At 39.7% G+C, this 19783-nt stretch overlaps 2 protein-coding genes and 1 long non-coding RNA gene across 7 annotated transcripts in view; 2 read left to right on the top strand and 1 right to left on the bottom strand.

The window, feature by feature from the left end:
* Positions 1 to 1868, top strand: part of RSRC2 (arginine and serine rich coiled-coil 2) — a 15195-nt gene extending 13327 nt beyond the window's left edge. For all 5 annotated transcript variants that reach the window (XM_019538756.1, XM_019538759.1, XM_019538755.1 and 2 more), the window contains exons 9-10: positions 365 to 454; positions 1226 to 1868. In XM_019538756.1, coding sequence (XP_019394301.1) covers positions 365 to 454; positions 1226 to 1405 — 270 coding nt within the window. In that variant the 3' untranslated portion in view covers positions 1406 to 1868. The remainder of the gene's footprint in view (positions 1 to 364; positions 455 to 1225) is intronic.
* Positions 1 to 19619, bottom strand: part of LOC109312643 — a 22611-nt gene extending 2992 nt beyond the window's left edge. Inside the window, exons 1-2 of the long non-coding RNA XR_002101883.1 lie at positions 19512 to 19619; positions 5787 to 5797 (exon numbers count right to left, since the gene is read on the bottom strand). This is a non-coding gene — a long non-coding RNA (uncharacterized LOC109312643). The remainder of the gene's footprint in view (positions 1 to 5786; positions 5798 to 19511) is intronic.
* The window catches only part of ZCCHC8 (zinc finger CCHC-type containing 8), a 17687-nt gene continuing 3150 nt past the window's right edge, over positions 5247 to 19783 (top strand). Inside the window, exons 1-12 of the mRNA XM_019538753.1 lie at positions 5247 to 5465; positions 6688 to 6730; positions 7672 to 7746; positions 8913 to 9018; positions 10158 to 10235; positions 10541 to 10644; positions 12172 to 12240; positions 13559 to 13619; positions 14049 to 14191; positions 16027 to 16169; positions 18017 to 18132; positions 18750 to 18833. Coding sequence (XP_019394298.1) covers positions 5273 to 5465; positions 6688 to 6730; positions 7672 to 7746; positions 8913 to 9018; positions 10158 to 10235; positions 10541 to 10644; positions 12172 to 12240; positions 13559 to 13619; positions 14049 to 14191; positions 16027 to 16169; positions 18017 to 18132; positions 18750 to 18833 — 1215 coding nt within the window. The 5' untranslated portion in view covers positions 5247 to 5272. The remainder of the gene's footprint in view (positions 5466 to 6687; positions 6731 to 7671; positions 7747 to 8912; positions 9019 to 10157; positions 10236 to 10540; positions 10645 to 12171; positions 12241 to 13558; positions 13620 to 14048; positions 14192 to 16026; positions 16170 to 18016; positions 18133 to 18749; positions 18834 to 19783) is intronic.

Raw genomic sequence — 19783 nt, 5'->3', positions numbered from 1 at the left:
ACCTGTTTTTACAGAGCAGTAACCATTATCTGGAGAAATTATTTATTAATCAAACTCTGGAGCTTGTTGGAAGTTATTGTACTTGTTCAGGTGATGGTCAGAACTTCCTTTGGTGCAACCCAACGTGAGGGGAGTAAATTCTTTCATGATGTGCCCCATGCCAAGAATGCAAATGCTACACTGAAAATTGAAGTAGAGAATCTTCCAGGAAGCAGTGGAGAACACTGTTACACATACTCCACTGGATAGATCCTTAGTGGCACTTTCTATCTGTTTGTTACTACCTCAGTTGTAATATTGTTGGAAACTTTCTATAAAAGCTTTTAATCTTAATGTAATCTGTCCTCTTTTTTTTTTTTTTTAGGATAAATCGCAGTCTGCGGAAATATGGGAAAAATTGAATTTTGGAAACAAGGACCAAAATGTCAAATTTAGAAAGTTAATGGGCATTAAGGTAAGGCAATCCCTACTTGTGGTTAGATCTATTTAATACTTTAATCCTTGAAAGAACATATTTTAAGGCTAATGTTGCCAATTTCTGGTGCTAAAGTGGTTAACTTGGTATTCACGGTTTCAAGATCAACTTGAATTCAGATTAAGATGCTAGTGACTTCAATCAGAAATATTTCTCAGAGAATTCAGAAGTTTTTGAATTTGCTTTCTGGTGTTTCTTGCTAACAAACCGGTCTGGGGATGGGAAAAAGCACTATGCTTTAACTTGGCTTACTTCATAGTCTAGGTGTGGACCGTGCAGTTAGTAAATATTTTCCAAATTTGTGTTTGAATTAATTTTAGGATGGTAGTTTCCCTGTAACCATTCATGAGAAATTTAAAAATATACAAGCAACCCTCAAGTGATAGCTAGACTGGTAAAGTAGAAATATTCCAATTTCCATGGGATTTCATCTCTGACTTCATACTAGTTACATCCAAATGTTGATCAGGTTAATTTGTCTGCCTTTTTTTAAAAGTTGAGCAAAATGTTGATTGTGTGTAATGAGTATCAAATGACAGGAACTTGCATAATTATTTCTATAAATTACACATTATATTTGAGTGTTCTCATGAGCATGTTTAATACTTTTGATGACAATTACTCCCAGCCTCTAAATACATCAGAGTAAAAAGTACATCTTGTGTAGCTGTAAAACAGGTACAGTGTATGAAAATGCTAGTTATTGCATTTAAAACATTTATAACTAATTTCTTTTTGTCTGATCTCTAGAGTGAGGATGAAGCTGGCTGTAGTTCAGTTGATGAAGAAAGTTATAAAACTCTGAAGCAACAGGAAGAAGTATTCAGAAATTTGGATGCCCAGTATGAGATGGCAAGATCACAGACCCACACACAAAGAGGAATGGGATTGGGGTTTACATCTTCCATGCGAGGAATGGATGCAGTTTGAAAGATGTGATTTTAAAGTTTGGGACTTTGTGGAAGATTCTTGTTCTGATGTTGGGTCCTTGTTCACCAAAAAGCTAGCCTTCTAGCTTGCATGGGTGTTGCATTGACTTTAATTTATTGAAAAAGTACAATTTTTTTGTAAATATCAGATCAGTGATACTGGTGTTAGTGTTGTAATCAGGTTATACCCACTTCCATTAAACTTGACAGAACTATAGAAGGACAGTATTTTTTAGTTCAAAATTTTACTTTTCAAACAAAGCAGCAGACGGGGTAAACTCATACATGGATATTTCGTGTCCACTGTCTTGTGTACTTTTGTACTTTAACCTTGTACAGTTATTTTCAATTCTTGAAACATGAAAGAAGCATTGTGTAGATGTTATCCAGCAGGTTGGGCCAATAGGCACATAATCCAGTGCAAAAACCTGGTTAATAATAAAGATGTTTTTTCTCTAAACTGGTATTTTTAAATTCACTTAAGTTTTTTGTTTTAATTAGTTCTTGTTAAGTTTGTCCAATTTTTTAAGTTTTTTAAGTTATGTTGGATGTCTAGCAAAAAGTGTCATGGTGAGCTCTGTAATGGAACTGGGAAAGAAATTGGCCATGGAGTGTGCAGTTAAAGTACAAGTACTGGATATTGACCTTGCACGCCTTTTTTTTTTCTTTAAAAAAAAAAAAAAGGTTTGTTGTTTGACCATTGTTACTACAAGATACAGTGTTATTCTTCTGGCTTGCTGGCTGAAATATGCTACTCCACCTAGTTCTTATTTCTGCTTAGTCTTTTGTTTAACTAGGTTACCCTCCTTCAATTGCTTGGACCTAAAAATTCAGATCTACCATTAGGGGAGTCCTCAACCCCTAGCTATTTCTGCCACTAGACCAAAGAAAATCATTTTTCCCTGCACACAAAACAAATGATGGGGGTGCTTCCATCCAAAATGCCTCTAATGCTGACTTGCAAGTCCTTTGGGGTGGCAGAGAGACCTAAAATTTCCCTCTCCCTGGATCCATCTCCGGTGTTATGGCTTAAATATGGAACTGAACTGACAAGCGGGAAGTCTCTAGCCACCTTGAGGAACCAGGAACTGCTAGCTTCCTGATTCCCCTTTACCCCAACAAAAAGATTTGGAGTAAGAGCCCTACTTCCTGAAATCCATGGGTTCTAGATGGAAGTGATGAAAAATGTACACTTTTACTACCTCCTTTGCTGAAGTGGCCAGTTATCTGCATAACTCTTTTTCAACCTTTTTCAGCACCCCTCAAATTGTGGCTAGACTGACTTCTAGCTGATACAGGATACCTGGGATATGAGGAACTTCTTGATGCTTTCCAAAGCTAATCTAACCATGGCCTAAGTTGGCTGAGTTTCTAGTCCTGTTACTATAAAGTGATACAAAACTTCACAGATAAAACAGATGCTGGGTTTTTTTTTCAGTTTTCACATGGCAAGATAGAATGGTTAATTAATGCTTATAGAGCAGGAGGTGAATTAAAAGTGAAGCGTGGGAGTATAAATATAGAAGGAAAGAGTAGGGGCAAAGTTGGACTTTCCTCCTATGATTTTTCTTAAGTGAGCATTCTAATGTAGTCCTTTTCCTAAAATAACTGCCAAACTGCTATCCACACAATTATGCTTTCTGAGAGAATGCCTGTGATTGCAGCTGCACAAGTCAAAGTTCTAAGTAAATTAATCATTAGGCAGCCAAGTTTTAATTGGCATTCAGTTTTCTGTCACAGCATTCAAAATTCAGAGTGCAGGGCAGTGAAAAGCTGGCATGGCTTTTTATTGTGATAGAATGTGTTAGAAGAAACTTGTCATCTTATTACTGGTATCCACTATATTATTAACTTGTATTTAAACTAAACTCTGAAATGGAGCAAAAACTTGTTGGGCATATTATGGAATTGTACAACTTAACAGAGGTAGAGAAATTGGCTTATAAAACTAGCAATTAATTCTTTCCTTCAGGTAAGCCATATGTGAAAAAGCTAAAAGATCTGTGGCTGTAACCTGTAAATTAAATTTAACTTCAATTTTAAGTGGAGCTCTAGGGAGTACACTCATCTCAACTGTCACTGGCTCAGTTAATGTGCTGTAAGGCTGTATCAGAAAGTTTTAGTAACGCATGGTATTTTATCAGTTCTGATTAATTTTAGCGCATCAAATTTAACATACAGAAGTCTGCATCCTGAAAGTAACTTGTCTTTATTTAAAAATTAATCTACCAGGTTTTTGCACTGAGTAGAAATAGGCTGCTGCCTGTGCTATGCTTGCTACTTGTGTATATGTCTAGTGGCTGCTTTCTGGCCCAGTTTTCAAAAGCAAAAAAAGCAGTTTTTGTAGCTAAGTTCTGGATACAGGACAGGATAGTGGGGAGAGCAGTGTAGTTCAGTACTGTCCATGTAATGACAGCAACCAGGAGCTGCGATTCGAACCCTAGACCCCACAGACTAAATAAAAGCCCAGTCTTCTCTATTTTTAGGAAATGTTAGTATTCTCTCTCTCTCTCTCTCTCTCGTTCCCTTCTATAAGATTAGCTTCAGCCCCTGAGTGCTATTAAGCAGTGATGTTAGATCCTTGAGTGTGTTTACTTTAGCACTCGTTGAGTCCCTTTCCTCCCACCATGAAGGACCCATTTTACTAATCTTTGAAGAAAAACAAGACTTTCTTAAAAAGTGCAAGGAAAAACAACTCTTAACAAAAATTTATCAGAACCTGAGTTTTGCTAGTTATTTGCATAGCTGTTCACCCCATCCTCAGTCCTGCCACTTATCTTCAGTGGAAGCTGCTGTTTCTTGCTTTGCATTGTGGAAATAAAGAAGGCGTGGAAGTGGAAACCTGGCTTGCAAATGAGGGGAAGACCAGGCATAGTTAGCTGTGTTACTCTGAAGTTAAACAGAAGGCCGGGTCAATGTGTGGACTAACCTGCCTCTATGTGGTGAACCACAGGACACAAGCTTTGGCTTATGGAAGGTTGGTTGTGCTATAGTGGGGATTTTCAACCTTTCTTGAGTGTACCTCTCCTGGTGCATACCCCCTTCTGGATGAGGTCCCTGGGCAGCCAGTGGATAAGTGGTGGGGGGCACTGAATGCTCCGTAGCCCTTGGGGCCTTCCCAAGTGCCCTTGGGGCTTTCAGGTACCCCCAGAACTACACGTACCCCTAGCTGACAACCCCTGTGCTCCACTATGGTTCATCTAGAGCAGTGATTTTAAGTTGAGGTGCCCCATAGAAAATGCCAGCTCTTTGTTTTCACTCCAGCTACAGAATAAGAGCAGGGTTGGTTTGTTTCTTAATCTGTTGCAAAGAACCCAGAAAGACGACAGCTATGGATTTCTCTATAAAAGTGCTGGGTTTTATCTTGTGACCTATGTTTGTCAACCTGCTAGTGCTAACCTTTGGCACCCTCAAAAGGACCTTGAAGCTGCCTGGTTGAGAACGGCTGGTCTGGAAGGTGCAAGTCTGCCCTGCCCTATGCAGGTGCGGTGCTCGAACGAGGGTTCTTCGTTCTCCGAACAGCGCAGCTCTCCCGGCCGCTTCCCAACTGTAGGCCAGCTCGAGGCCTGGGCCTAGCCCTCCCCCAGGACTGCAACTCCCAGCATGCTGCGCTCCTAGCAGAGACCGGAAAGCCCAGCATGCAACGCGCCAAGGGGACTTTGCCTTTGGCCTACAGATCCCAGGGTCCATGGCGCCGCTGCCCCGCAAGCCGCTACGACGAGCGTGCGTAGGGTCATGCCGGGACTTGTAGGCCCCCCGCGCGGCGGAGACGAGTCGTTAGAGGTCCCGCTCCCCCCACCCACACACCTCTGCGCGACCTCTGCCCTTTGCCCTCTGCCCCGCTCCCCTCTTCCTGCTGCAGCTTAAGATGGCGGCTGGGGTGGATTTTGGGGACCGCGAGCTCTTCGAGCAGCTGGACGGTGACGAGGAGGCTCCGGCCGCGGTTGCGGCCGCGACCGCGCAGCCACTTGACGCCCCCCTGGAGGAAGACGAGGAGCAGGCGGCGCTGCGCCAGCGGTTGCGGGACTGCGAGGAGACGGTGCGGCGGCTGCGGGCCGAGAATATCCTGACAGGGCGGGACGGGCGGCGGGGCCGGCCTCCGCTTTTCCCTCGCGGGGGCGGCTGTGGGGGCGCGGGCGGTCTAGCTCGGCTATCACCGTGTCTCCGAGCAAGGGCGCGGCGGGGTCGCCGGGCGGGCCCAGGGCTTCTTTTCTGAAGAGCCTCTGGCTTTGAATGAAGCTGGAGAGTGGAGCTGGCAGGTCCCCCGGCTCCTGCCCTCTTCTTTCAGTTTAGTTTGAGCTGCCGGGGAGGCAGGTCTTCCTCCCATCTCCTGCCTGACTCGTCCCTTCTGGAGGAGGCAGGGGGCATCCTCTAGCCGAGACTTTTTAAAAATCTTGATCTGGTTGGTCTGAGGTATAAATCAGCGTACCAATAGTACCCGTGTCTCAGATGTTGCTGTGTTAAAATCTTGGTCTGTTTGGCTATGTTTGAGGTGGAAACAGTCAACTGGTGGTGCCTTGCGAAGTGTTGTGATGAGATGGATTCTGAAAGGCCTTTTTTTGTTTGTTTGTGTTTTAAAGTGAATTGTATTTTTGAATTAACTTTTTATTATTAGTCTGACTGCCAGCTCTTTCTTGCCTCTTCCAAACTGAGACTCCTGAAATGGGTATAGTGTTTGGCATTTCTTCTAACTTTTCTCTTTTGTGAGTCCTGGTATGTCTTATAATTTTGGCATATTTCTGTCCTCGTATGTGTGCTTTTAAACTCAATCTCTGTACATTTCTCTGTCCTATATAACAAATTTATAGTTTGAACTGGCCTGTTTCTCCCCCCCTTGGTTTTTGTCGGTTTTTTTCCTGTTTTACCTCATCCTGCTCTGATGCTTACTTTAGTGATTTCTATCTATAAACTAAATGGTTTTGCTGTTAGCACCTGTGAATGGAGTACTTGGTGATGCACACAGATGTCCAGCAAGCGGAGACAGAATGTGCAACAGGACTTTGCTGTGGTGCTTATTATTATGGATTGCTGCTTCGAACGCAGTAGTTGTTCCCTACTCCAACCAGCTTTTTGTATTCATCTTACTCTAGTCCTTTTGTTGGTAAACAAATTCTTGAATTACCTGAAGTGCAGTTTAGTAAAATGCATGAAAGTTTCTGAAGCCCTGCCTTATGTTCGGTGCAGTTGTTGTAGGAGTTGATTGATTTTAGGTTTTTAAAATGTCCTTCAGTTCTAGCAATGTGCATGCAAAGAAAAAGTAATCTTCCTTAACAAATAGTTAACATCAAGAACTTAAAAGAAAATTGAACATTCTGACTCGACCAAGGTATGTTAATATTGTCTTTCCAGTCTAGAACTTGTAGCAATGTAAGTCCTCAACATTAGATCTCTAAACAGATGCTTTCCGGAGTCGAGGTGAAGGTTGCTGGAGCTAATTATTGTCTTGTGCAGTTGCTCTCTGAACATGCATTAGACTCTTCTGGAAAAGGTTTCTGTAACTGCTTGCCTTCTGGGGATTCTAAAATGCCAATGCCCCCTAAACATCTGTATTTTCAGACATCTATATACAAAACTTAGTTTAATGCTGTCACTTGTATAACTACTGGTATGAATGTGGCCTTCTGGCAAATAATTTTCCCCCTGAAAACTAGTAGTAGAGTGTTAGTTGCTCTAGCCCAGGAGTGGGCAAAATGCGACCTGCAGTCCAGATGCAGCCCACCAAGCCATTCTATCTGGCCCGCGGGGCCCTTAAAAATGTAGAAAATTAATATTAATCTGCCCCTTGCTGCCTGTCATGTGGCCCTCAATGGTTACCAAAACTCAGTAAGTGGCCCTCCACCCAAAATAATTGTCTGCCCCTGTTCTAGCCTATTTAATAGTCATTCTCTGAGGGATTTCTGATCATCAGATTCTCTGTGAAGTTTTCCCAGTTCTTAAGTAAATGTCAGTGCCCTGTGTTTCTTGTATGCGCCCCCCAATTACAATAAGTCTTTCAAGCAGTCGGCATTCTGTGCTACATTGCTTGAGGAAGTAAAACCGGATTGAAACCAAGGGGGGCAAAAACTGTAGCATAGAGTAATGGAGTGATTTGAAAGACGAATTACATTTATATTGGCCTGGACTTGCTGCATGTCTGTCTTGAGATGATGCTCATCCTCTTGACTTATCACTGCTCTGATTAAATAACTGGGATACATCACATGACATGGGATGATACAATTACATTTTACTTTCGTTATTTACATTTCTGACTCTTTGTTCTTCTAGTGGAATAACACTGGACAGCTCTAAGTTAGATGGACCTTTGTTACAAATTTTGTTTATGAACAATGTTATATCAAAGTAAGTAATTTCTCTTGCCAAAGCTACTAATTCTGATTTTGTGCTGAGATTTGCCTTTATTTGGGGTATGTTAGTGTACAGTGGATGTGCGTGTACTGTATTCAGCAGTTAGTGGCAGTGTTTTGAATACTCTTTATATAAATCTGTTGTTCTCTGATTACTTGTATTCAGTTTAGCAAAATATCTTTAATATCCCAGATTTTGATTGGTTAACTGTTTTGATATATACAGTCTGTGAATATAATTTTGTCAAATTAGCATCAGGACATGGATATGTAATTTTGAGTTCTGTATGGTAACTAATTTGGGAAAAATGCATGTCAGAGCATTCTTTAAAGAATACATCCTGAAGTGCTACATGAAAAAGTGTCTCTTTGCTTATGCTTAGTCTCCTTAGACCAGTGGTTTTAACCCACTTCTTACATTCACACCACTCTTTGGAAACTGCCAAAATTTCATTTTCACCTGTTTGCATACAGAAAAATAATAGAGCACTTCTGCTGTGAAAAAAATCAGAAAGACTACAACTATGGATTCCCATTAAAAATCTGTTTATCTTGTGAATTGTGTTTGCAGACTTAACATTGCTAACATTATGCAGCCCCACGTGGCACCCTTGAAAGCCTCTCAAGGCACCCAAGTTGATAGTCCTTTCCTTAGACTGAACCAAAGATTAGCAGTACAAACACACTCGTTATCCAGTTGAAACTCATAGTCATTTGTCTGTTCTGAGAGAGTGTGTGTTTGTTTGTAGAGTGTGGGATGTGTGTATTTGATTTTTCCTTTAGAGCTGAGTTTTATGATGAGGATGGGAGTGCAACTGCCTCTAAATTGCTATACTTCATAAGTAACTGAAAACGTGCTCATGTGTTGCACTAGAGTTGCTTCTAATCATAGAAGTTTCCTCAGCTATATTTGCAGGTGGGGGGGCCGAATTTTCTACTGCTACTGTACAAGAAAGTGTTATGAAGGGAGAAAATACATTAATATTGGGTAGTACGCCTTTTTTAGATGCATATGTATAGTAACAAAAGTTTCTATAACCATTCTTATTTTGAACACCATACAAAGTCATAGCATTATAGCATTTAGATTTCATGTCAGTTTTTTGGTAAGTGTTTAGACAATTTATATGTTTACTTCTGATGTTTTATTATCTTTTGTAGGCAATACCATCAAGAAATTGAGGATTTCATTTCTAATCTAGTTCAAAAGTATGAAGAGCAACAGGGAGCTACATCAGAGAAGACCCACTTCAATGTTAAGCCTCAGGTAATTTTATTTTTTTAACTTCAGTCTTTTGTTAAAGTATCTTACTACTGGAATATTTAAATTCAAGAGTTTTCCTTATTACTTTAAAATAGTATACTCCTTATCAAATGTTTATACTGGTAAAAATGGTGATGATTTAAACAGTTTAAAAAAAAGGGGGGGGAGAATAGGAAAACCAATTGCAAGCACCCACTCTCCTTGAAAACATTCTTTCCAGATATTGGGGGACTTTTTTTAAAGTATGCAGGGTTCTAAACGTCACAGTGTGAACCCAAATGTGCTTTAAAATATAGAATTTTCTAACTTTATAACTCTGTACATTTCTTTAGTCTAAATGAAAGTTGTCAAACATCCAGTCCATTGGGTTTCTCATGCCTTGCTTGGATAGCCCGTTTTCACCCATTGTCGCTGCAGCTGCTAGAGATGTTCTACCAGCATGGCTCTGGAACCCAGGGGATTTATATTGCTGCTGTTCTCTCCTCTTCCCTTACCTGCTACTGAATTTTGGGGCTTTTAGTCCATAGTTTAGATTGTGGGGAGGAGTGAAGTAGGGTGAGCAGCAGTTGCATTAACCCCCTTGGTTCTGGAGCTGTGCTAATGCAGTGACTGTGGCAGCTGCGGGAGTTAATACTGTCACTCACAGTCCAGATATGGCCACTAGAGCCAAGTGAGTTTGACATCCTTGGACTAAGTTTTTTGAGAAGCCTTCCCCACCCCGCACTTCATTACTCATGTGGAAATTGAGGTCAATTAAGAGTCTACTGTTGCTTCTTGACATTTCCATATTCTTTCCCTTGCTGAGAAGCAGAAAAGACTCCCTTGTTTTGTCATTGTCAGTCCTTAGCTTCTGCTGCTTTTGAACAGGCAAGTGAAAAGAGGCTTTTTTCCTCCTACTTACCTGAAATGCTGCATTTTCTTCACAGTATTCCCTGTCCCCATGAAGTAAAGAACTAGCTGCCAGGAACCAAAGCCATGTCAGCCTCCTGTTATAGATAGTACTGCTGTTAGCCTACAGATCTCCTACACTAGCATGTAGATATTGGCATGTATATGGGAATGGAGTTATAATATATATTTTGTACATTTCAGCAACTAAGGATTACATCTTTAATATGTTGTTCTCTTGCTTTTCTCATTAGCCGTCCAGTATTCTTTTGGAAGAGGACCATAGAGTGGCAAGCTCTAATTCAATAAAAAAAATTAAAGAAGCTTTTAGTGTAAGTTTAACAGCAGTTCTAAATCTGCATTCTGCACCTTTTTGCTGCACAAAATTATCAACAATTCCAGATGTCTGCCACTGATTTATTTTGCTTTAACCACATAACCAGAAAACATTAATGACGTGCACATTCAGAAAGCATGCATTTGTTTAAGGATTTACAGATAATCAAAACAGGAAATCTCTTAAGTAATTTTATAGAACTAAATATATTACATTAAAATATTAGCTGATATAATTTTTAGACATGTATAATATTCTAATTGTATTTAAAAACTGACAATTTTCTCCATCTTTCTACAGGTTGTAGGGAGTGTTTTATACTTTACCAACTTCTGTCTTGATAAACTGGGACAACCTATATTAAATGAAAATCCACAGTTGACAGAAGGATGGGAAATACCAAAGTATCCTGTTTGTTTGAAATGGAGGCCTTTTTTCTATTTTGTTTATGCAGTCAAACAGCACAATTGGACAAAGTTTGAGACTTAAATTCTTTTCTAAAAGGTTTTTAAATATGAAATTTGCATGGATCTCATCAGTTTGTTGGCTGAAAAAACTACTAAAATAGTAGTTTTGTTCTTTGTTTAGTCTCCCCCTACCTGCCTCCACTATCCCAAAAACTGGTTTCTTCATGATTGTATGATTATAGGAAAGGGGAGCTCGAAGGGATCCTCGCAAGGTCATCTAGTCCAGCTCCCTGCCCAAGGCAGAGTCATTACTGACTAAGCCATCCCAGCCAAGTGTATGTCTAACCCTCTCAAACGTTCAAGGATGGAGATTCCACAATTTTTCTAGATAACCTGTTCCAATACTTGACCCACCCATGGTCAGAAAGTTCCTCCTAAATCTCCAACCTTGGTTTCCTCTGTTGCAGCCAGAGGCTACTGCTCCCAGTCTTGTGCCCTGCATCCACAAAGAAAAGCCCATCTCCAGCCTTTCCATAATTGTCCTTCAAGTATTTAAAGATTGTTACCAAATCCCACCCCCTCAGTTTTCTCTTCTTCAGACTTAGCATAGTTCTTTCAGCCTTTCCTCATAAGTCTTGCTTCCCAGGCCCTTGATCAATTTTGTTATCCTGCAGTGGACTCTTTCCATACTGTCCACATACTACTTGAAGTGTGCAGTCCAAAACTAGACATGGGACTTCAGCTCAGGCCTTACCAGTGCTGAATAGAGCAGAAGAATTGCTTCCTTTGATCTGCAAATACTGTGTAAAAATCAACCATATAAAATCAGTTTGAGAAATCATGTTTTGCTTATTGATGCACCACAATAAAATTGATCTGCAATTGATGCCCCACCATGAGTGAAAACATTAGTTCAGGAGCCAGCCAACCTGGATTTGTTGTGTACCTATCTTTGGACTGTATATTGCATTGTAATTTGTTCTTCTAGTTTACATTCTTGTGAGAAATTAGCAAAGCTCCTTTTCTATCTAGGACTTCAAAAACCTCAATTTAAATACCTTAGTAACTTTCACGAATGAGAGATGGCATGAAGGAAGATAGAGAGCTTGATGCAGTTGATATGGGGCAGGGCATTTTTTATGATGTTCTGTTAGCCTGAACATCAGTGTCAGCTTTCTTGAGACATGCTTACCTGCAAACTTAAAGGATGACATCCAGCTTAGTTTAGTTCCTACAGGCTAGGCCAAGAGAAGGTTTCCCTTGTAAGTTACTTAGTGAAACAGCTACCTGTTAAGTGGAACTTTTTTTTCCCTACAGGAAAATATACAGAGCAAGGCTAACTATCACGTAGAGTTGAATGAGGGGGTTCTCTACAAACGTTTTGATGGATAAGCTTATAGTGGATTGTGACTTCTGTAACCTGAGGAAGTGCTTTTAGCTCACTCCAGAAGAGTCCATATAAAACAATGCTAGGTTTTGATTGTGCTTGGAACAAAAAATATCATTTCCTTATTAACATCTAAGATACCAGCAAGTGTTCAGCCAGATCCTCTCTGTAGAGGGGCAAGAATTGCAAGTAGCAAAACCAAAAAGGTTTGTACTTTTAGTTTATTTACCTTTTTTAATTCTAAGCCTCTTAATTTCAAAACATTTTAACAGGAGGTGGTGTATGAGGGTAATACTAAAGATTGTAGCCAACAATTAAAGTAAGCAATTTTAAGTTTTTTGCAGTAAAAAAGAAAATATAACTTGTAAAGAGAGGCAGTCAATCACAAGGCCCTAAAATCACTGTTAAGAAACTGTTTTTAAGCTTATTTGTTAGTGTTTTACTTTTTTCATTTATTGTTAGCACTTTTTATATTGGTCTTGTCATTTTTTTTTTTTTTTTTTTTGCCTTGATGTGCTGTCACCTTGCTTTTTCTTATCTGGCTTTTCCTTAGTTGGCTTGTTTCCTCTACATCTAATACAGAGTACAGACTTTTTTTCTTGTGGAGTTGATTATTTAGCTGTTTTGAGGAAGAAGAAAACTTCCTTCTAAGTTTCAAATGCATGTTTGGTGGAAGTAGCAAGGCAAGGAGGCAAGCTTACTTTTTCTGTAAAGTACTGTATAGCCAAGTAAAATATTTCCGTTTAGGAAAACGGATTTGACAACCATGTTTAACTACAGATGATGCCATATGAAAAATAGTAATTTATATTTAATCTGAAACTTTGGGTCCTGTATTTTTTCCTCCTTTGAGACATGCTGCCTCTTCTTCCTTCAAGTCTTACACGAAAACCATGCCTATTTTAAATTATGTAACTCTAGCATGTCCATTTCTACCTGCCTCTCCCTTGTCCTTGTGGCAAAGGCAAATGTGCAGACATAAAGGGAACTACCAGTCAATTCTAACAAGATGTAAGGATTTTTTTTATAATTATAGAGATTAGGGAGGCAAATTTGTATGCATTGTTTGAGGCATGTGGTTAATTTGAGTATTTGAGTTGATACTGTAAATCCTGGATACTTTGGAGGGTTATATTCCTAACCACTGCTGCAGTGTGTGTGTGTGTGGGGGGGGGGGGGGGGGTTACAAATTAACCAGAGGTACACAGAGCAACAGTAGACCTGAACAGAACTGCTGACTCGCTGCAACTTTTATTTCCGAGGCCTTCAATGCAGGAGATCAGAGAATTAAACTGCTGATGAGCCCCAGCTGAATGGCAGAGTGGCACCCTTTGAAGTAAAAGCTGTAATAAACAGCTGAAAATGAGCAGATCATCCTTAGTTTTACAACTTGCTGTGTTGTGGACAATTGTGATGCAAATGACAGTTCTGTTGTACTCTGTCTATATAAAAAATATTTAAGTATGTGTATGGAAGTACATTTCTAAAGGGATAAATAGACTTTTTTCTCCTTTCCTTAAACAGGCCAAAACCTCACTGTTTCAACTGTGGTTCTGAAGACCATCAAATGAAGGATTGTCCACAGGTGAATTTTGTTCAGTATGGAAAGAATTACTTGTTTGTTATCCAAAGTTCTGATGTAACAGAATAGTTATAGAATTAGAGGAATCATGTATAATTCATGATGGAAGAAGAGGTTTTTTTATTGATAATTTATATATCTCCATTACACTTAGAAATTTTAATATTACATTAATTTGAATAATTGAATCTTTCATAGCATAACTTCCTGTTTGACATTTCTTTAAAAAAAAAAAAAAAAAACAACAAATGAACCCAAAGCCTTCATCTATAGGTTTTTCCCCCTATTAAGCTAGTGGATGTTTAAATACAGTCTGTGTATAACCACCAGTGCACCTTCCACACATTTGCAGTCCATTGGTTTGTGTTGAGCTGTACAGGCAAAAGTTAGAGGTTGCATAATGCTGAAGTTCCCACCTGTATTGTCTTTAAGCCACGAAATAATGCCCGTATAAGTGAGAAAAGGAAAGAGTTTATGGAAGCCTGTGGTGAAGCAAGTAATCAGAACTTCCTGCAACGATATCATGCAGAAGAGGTAGAAGAGAGATTTGGAAAGTTCAAGCCAGGAGTAATTAGGTATTTATTTTCCTGCCATTGACTGTCACTCTGCTTGTCATAGATAAATACATAAATTTCCTATTGTTTGGAATTAAATGGGGTCGTCACTTGGCAAAACTATTGTATATGTGTTCTCTTGGTAGCCTTAACTAATCTGTTAACTCATCCTGCTAACAATGCTTACATGAGCTGATAATCTATGAGACGCTGGTCAGGCCGCAGCTGGAGTACTGTGTCCAGTTCTGTGCGCCCCATTTCAGGAGGGATGTGGACAACATTGAAAGGGTCCAGAGGAGGGCCACCCGCATGATCCGGGGACTACAGGGCAGACCCTACATTGAAAAACTGCGGGACTGAAGGGGGGACGACTGAGGGGGGACCTGGTGACTGCCTGTAAACTCACTAGGGGGACCAGAAGGGTTTAGGGGAGACAGTTTCCCCTAGCGCCCCCTGATATGACAAGGAACAATGGACACAAGTTGTTAGAGAGTAGATTTAGATTAGACATCTGCAAGAACAACTTCACGGTCAGGGCGGCTAGGAGCTGGAACCAACTTCCTAGGGAAGTGGTGCTGGCTCCTACCCTGGGGATCTTTAAGAAGAGGCTTGATGACTACCTGGCTGGACTCATTTGAGTCCAGTCTTTTCTCCCGCCCAGGCAGGGGGGTCGGACTTGAAGACCTACATGGTCTCTTCTGACCCTACTTCTATGATTCTATGAAATTCCTCAAGTTTACTTCTTGTGCTGGAATATTCTGTTTTAAAAATGTTGTGCAGGGTGGTATATTCCTGACCTTGGGACCTAGTGGTGATATGGACTGAACCCTCAAATGGTTGTTGAAAAGACAGCTGTTCCAAGGGTGATTGCAAGTGTTTCAAGCTCTGTAGGTTATTTTAGAATCATGAACTATTTGTGCCAGATATGTGCAAATCTAGTCTTTTAAACAAAAGTTCTCTTTCACGGCAAAGAGATGACTGCAGTTTGAGCTGTTTTTTGTCTCGTTTATTTAGCTTGACAGGAAGGATGGATGTTTGTGGTTTTTTTCCTCTTTTGTAGATAGGCTACCTTTTAAGGATTTGGGTATGAATGCATAGATCAGAGTGAGTTGTCATTCTCATAATAAAGTTAACCTTCATGGGTTGTGTCCAGATGAGCACTGCTGCACAGTATATGGCAGTGCAGACAAGTTTGCGGCACCACATACCACATGTTCAACTGTTCTCTGTGCTATAACGGAGCAGCACTGGGTTGTTTTGGGGTGGAGTTTTTGTTTTGTTTTGTTTTTCTGTTAACTGCCAGCCAGGCTCCAAGTGGCAGGGTCACTGCTGTTACAGCCCCAGGAAGACCATAGGTAAGGCTTTTGGGGCCAGCCTGTTGCTGTCTTCAGCCTCCCCTACCCCACCCTGGGTAACTTGCCATATGCCAGAAGGCACGTGGCACCGAGCATTCCATGGGGACAACTAGCAGTGGCATAAGGTGTGCCACCATTAGTTGTCCTTGGGGATCCAAATGCCCATGCTCGTGGGGATGTGGACATGGTGTATGTTTACACATACATTCATTTGCATTATGTAGGCAAATTAATATCCTAATGAGAGAGCTAAAATCAACACTTCCTAAATTAACTTTTTTTAGGTACAGTTCTTACATTGAAAATAGTTCAGAGATTAACAGTAAAAGTGTTCGGATTTAAAAAAAAAAAATCTTAAAAGAGGTTTATTTAGATTTTGTTTTAACTTGGCAATTCAAGTAAATACTCCTTAACTCAAGTAAATACACCTAATCATTGTCTTTATCTTTTTCTAGGAATTTCAGATCTCGTATAGCTTTCCTCTCTCTCTTTCCTTTCTAGTGAAGAACTTCAAGATGCACTTGGTGTCACTGATAAGAGTCTTCCTCCATTTATATATCGCATGCGCCAGTTGGGTTACCCCCCAGGGTGGCTCAAAGAAGCTGAACTGGAGGGTTCAGGACTTGCCCTTTATGATGGAAGAGGTAAGAAGTGTGTTGTCAAGGTCTGGCTCACTATACCAGTCATGCATTCACTTCTTAGTTGATGGAAGACCTAGACTACACACCTTTAAAGTACATGCAAGTTAGTGATGTTTGGCATTGACTGTGGAAGGACTTGATTCACCTCAAGATTGCATTGGACTGGTTCTTCTTTTCTCTAGCCATGTCAATTCTTTTATTGCTTATCATCTAGGCATGCTACAACAGTCTGCGCAACCTGCAATAACTTAATCACATGGTTGAAGGGATTTTGTCCTTTTGAACTTGCTGTCTTTTCAACCTGACATTAGACCATGGGGTTCATGTGAAGCCATTTGTTTCTTAAATGGCCTTGTGTCAGCCTAGCTCTTGCTTGATCACACTTTTTTGATTAGCTCATAGGTTCTCATGAAGTCTTGTATAAGCTTTCTGGAAGAAAAAAATAGTCCCTCAAAGTTCTGTAATTATTGCTGGTTTTAGTTTTGTATTCTGACTTTGAATTTGCATATATTCAATAATTTAAAGCATTGAAAAATCTAATTGCCCATTTACTCAGGCTTGTCTAAAGCAATAAATCAAAGCCACAGTTCTTTTCTTCAGTGGAGAAAAAAACTAATTTTTGACTAAGTAATTTGGCGGTTTCTTTATATATAATGGCTGATCATTTATTCACCATCCTTACAGTTATGTAGCAATGACGCATGGTCTCCTTATTTCCTTGTACTTGTTCTTCCTAATGCAGAGGCATTTAAGGCAACAAGAGAGAATTTTTTTTTTTCTTCTCCTTCAGACTGACACTGTCCTTCATCAGTTGGTTTTTTTTTTTTTTTTTTTTTTTCTTCCCCTAGCTCATTCTCTCTCTTAAAACAAACAAAAAAAACTTTGGTCCAGGCTTCGTCTAGGTGAATTATTAACATGTTTCTTCTTTTCCTTCTGACATTGGTTTGGTATGCATTTTAGAATTTTTTTTAAAACTTCATGTTAACCTTTATGAGTGATCCTTAATAAAATTAATTTAAACTCCTCATACTCCGTTTCATAATCAGGGTTCCCATGTTAATGGTTCATTAACCGTCACCTAAAAGTTGCCTTCAGTGTCTAGGTTTGGTGCCTCAGGCCTGTGGTGCTCCATGCCTGACTTATTAGATATATTCATTCTGTTTTCCATCTTATCAAACACCCAGTTAATTCTGAAGATTTGAATTGTGATGTTTTCAAAAATTAGTTTTGTTAATATTTAAATTCACTTGCTAATAGCGAAAAACCATAACTTCTGTAGCCTTCCTTTTATAGAGAAATTAGTTGGCTGTGTAGAAAAAAAACCTCGTTCTGGGTTTCTTAAGTTACTGTGCTATCAGAGAGACCGGCCCCCAGGAAAACAGTAGTGAATTCAGATTCTATGCTGTCAGTGATGCTATAATTTCCAAAGGTGGTTCTTTGACCCCTTGTCTAGCTCTGCTTTCTTTCCTGTCCTCATCTGCCGTTTTTCAGGGGTAATAGACTGATTTCCACAGCTAATGAAAGAAATTTGGAAATAAGTGTACTCATCATTTTTGTAACTTACAAGAACCAGGAGCTGGTGATGACAAACAGTAAAATTAATACTCGAGAGATAACATTTCTAGGCTCAAATCTGGAGTGCTCAGTGATGGGGTTAGGGTACTGATCTCAGTCTCTAAACCAGGCCTTTGGTCAAATCTCTGTGTGTACGCTAAGGAGATATTTGGTCACTATTCCTACTTTGCAGGATGCAGGTTTTTCTGTAACAGTCATTTAAACGCTTCATGCATGTGTTCTCTGCTATGGCTTCTTTCTATACAAAAGCATTATAAAGTTATATTCTGTTGTAGATGGTGAAACAGAGGAGGAAGAAGGATCCTATCCACAGAAACGTGTCACTTATGATGTCACTAAATTGATAAACTATCCAGGTTTTAATATGTCCACTCCAAGTGGGATTCCAGATGTAAGTGGATTTGCTATACTTAGTTGGCATGTTTCTAAAAAACAAAAAACAAACCCAGCCCACTAGTACTGCCCCTCGTTATTAAACTTCTGCCTCTAATTGACCATCACATTTTGCTTTCAGTCATCCATGATTTGCTTAATTAATTGTATCTTAATAGATATTTGGATCATTTCATTTTCTTGTCTTTTTAATGTATTTGTCACAGAGCTTCTGGCATAACTATTGCTAATTAGGAGGAAGTCACCCTAGGTGTGCATGTTTTCTTTTTTCTGTGGAAGTAAATTTTAATAGCCATGTTAAATACTAGTTGCAAGTAAATTGTTAACAAGATATTTGCATTTCACACAAGCAGTGTTCTTGTTTAGCCAGTTGGCTCCCTGCATCAGCCATTCATGTTTCCAAATGGAAGGGAACTTATCATCTGTTAGAAATGCACATCTGAAATGCAATCTGTTAGAAGGCAGGTTCTTCCTGCCTTCCAGTTAGACATATTTCTGGTTAGTGTATTAACTAATACTGGTCAACGTTATTCATGAAGTCAATTTGCTGAAACATGTCGTGTTACTAACTGCAGTTTGCTGAATGTTGAGCCTTGCTTCTGTGTTTTGCTATAGGAATGGAGGATATTTGGTTCCATACCCATGCAGCAATCCCAACAGAAGGATGTTTTTGCTAGCTACCTTTCTAATGTTCATGCGGTGAATATTTCTCTCTTGTTTGAATGCCAAATATGGAAAAAAAACACTTGTATTTTTTGTGTTAGTGTTACCCAGATGTTGATTACTAGTTACATTTCCAACTTTGACCAAAGGTGATTCAGAGTGAACTGCCTCAGAATAGTAGGTTTTGGTGTGAAATCCTGAGGCTATTCAGGACAAACTCTTCCCATAAGTAGGGGATTGCCTTTTAAATAATATAGCCACAAAAGAAAACAAGTCAGAGTTGTTCTATAAAAATTGGTACTTTTTTTTACATAAGATAGCCTCATGAGATTAGAAATATACAGACTTGATTTAAAAGGCTATGTTAAGACTTTAGTGTTTGTTCACAGTTTCTAGGAATTCACGTTTTATGTAGGCTGTCTAAATAACATGCTTCCATAATATGCAAAAAGGTGCATTTTATTATTATTGTAAACCATGTCTATGTTTAATAGGTGCTTATGGCAACCTGGATTTATAGCTTTCTCTGAGAATACCTCTGATGTAACTGGTATTTTCTACTTGCTGTTTAATTCTAGGCTTCACGTTCCTCTTCCCTGAGTTAGGCAGTCCATTACAGTAAACGAGATCTTTATTGGTGGGGAGGGGTGAGATGAAAGCATGTCCAATATTCTTCATGTGATTTGTTTTAAAAAAACAAACAAACAAAAACACAACATTCTCTAAGACTGATGCAAAGGGGATGCTTAGTATGTGTGGCATGGACACTTTACAAGATCCAGATAGAAAACATTGAAAAATTGAGTACGCTTGAGGCTGTTATGCTTTCATAGACATTTCATAGACATTAGGGCTGGAAGGGACCTCGGGAGATCATCGAGTCCAGCCCCCTGCCCAAAGGGCAGCAAGTCAGCTGGGGTCATAGGATCCCAGCAAGATAAGCATCTAATTTACTCTTGAAGGTGTTCAGTGTAGGTGCTTGAACC

Source organism: Crocodylus porosus, unplaced genomic scaffold, assembly GCF_001723895.1.
Source record: "Crocodylus porosus isolate Cpor-Errol unplaced genomic scaffold, CroPor_comp1, whole genome shotgun sequence".
In the NCBI taxonomy this organism is placed as follows: domain Eukaryota; kingdom Metazoa; phylum Chordata; order Crocodylia; family Crocodylidae; genus Crocodylus; species Crocodylus porosus.
This window is presented reverse-complemented; position numbering and strand designations above follow the sequence as displayed.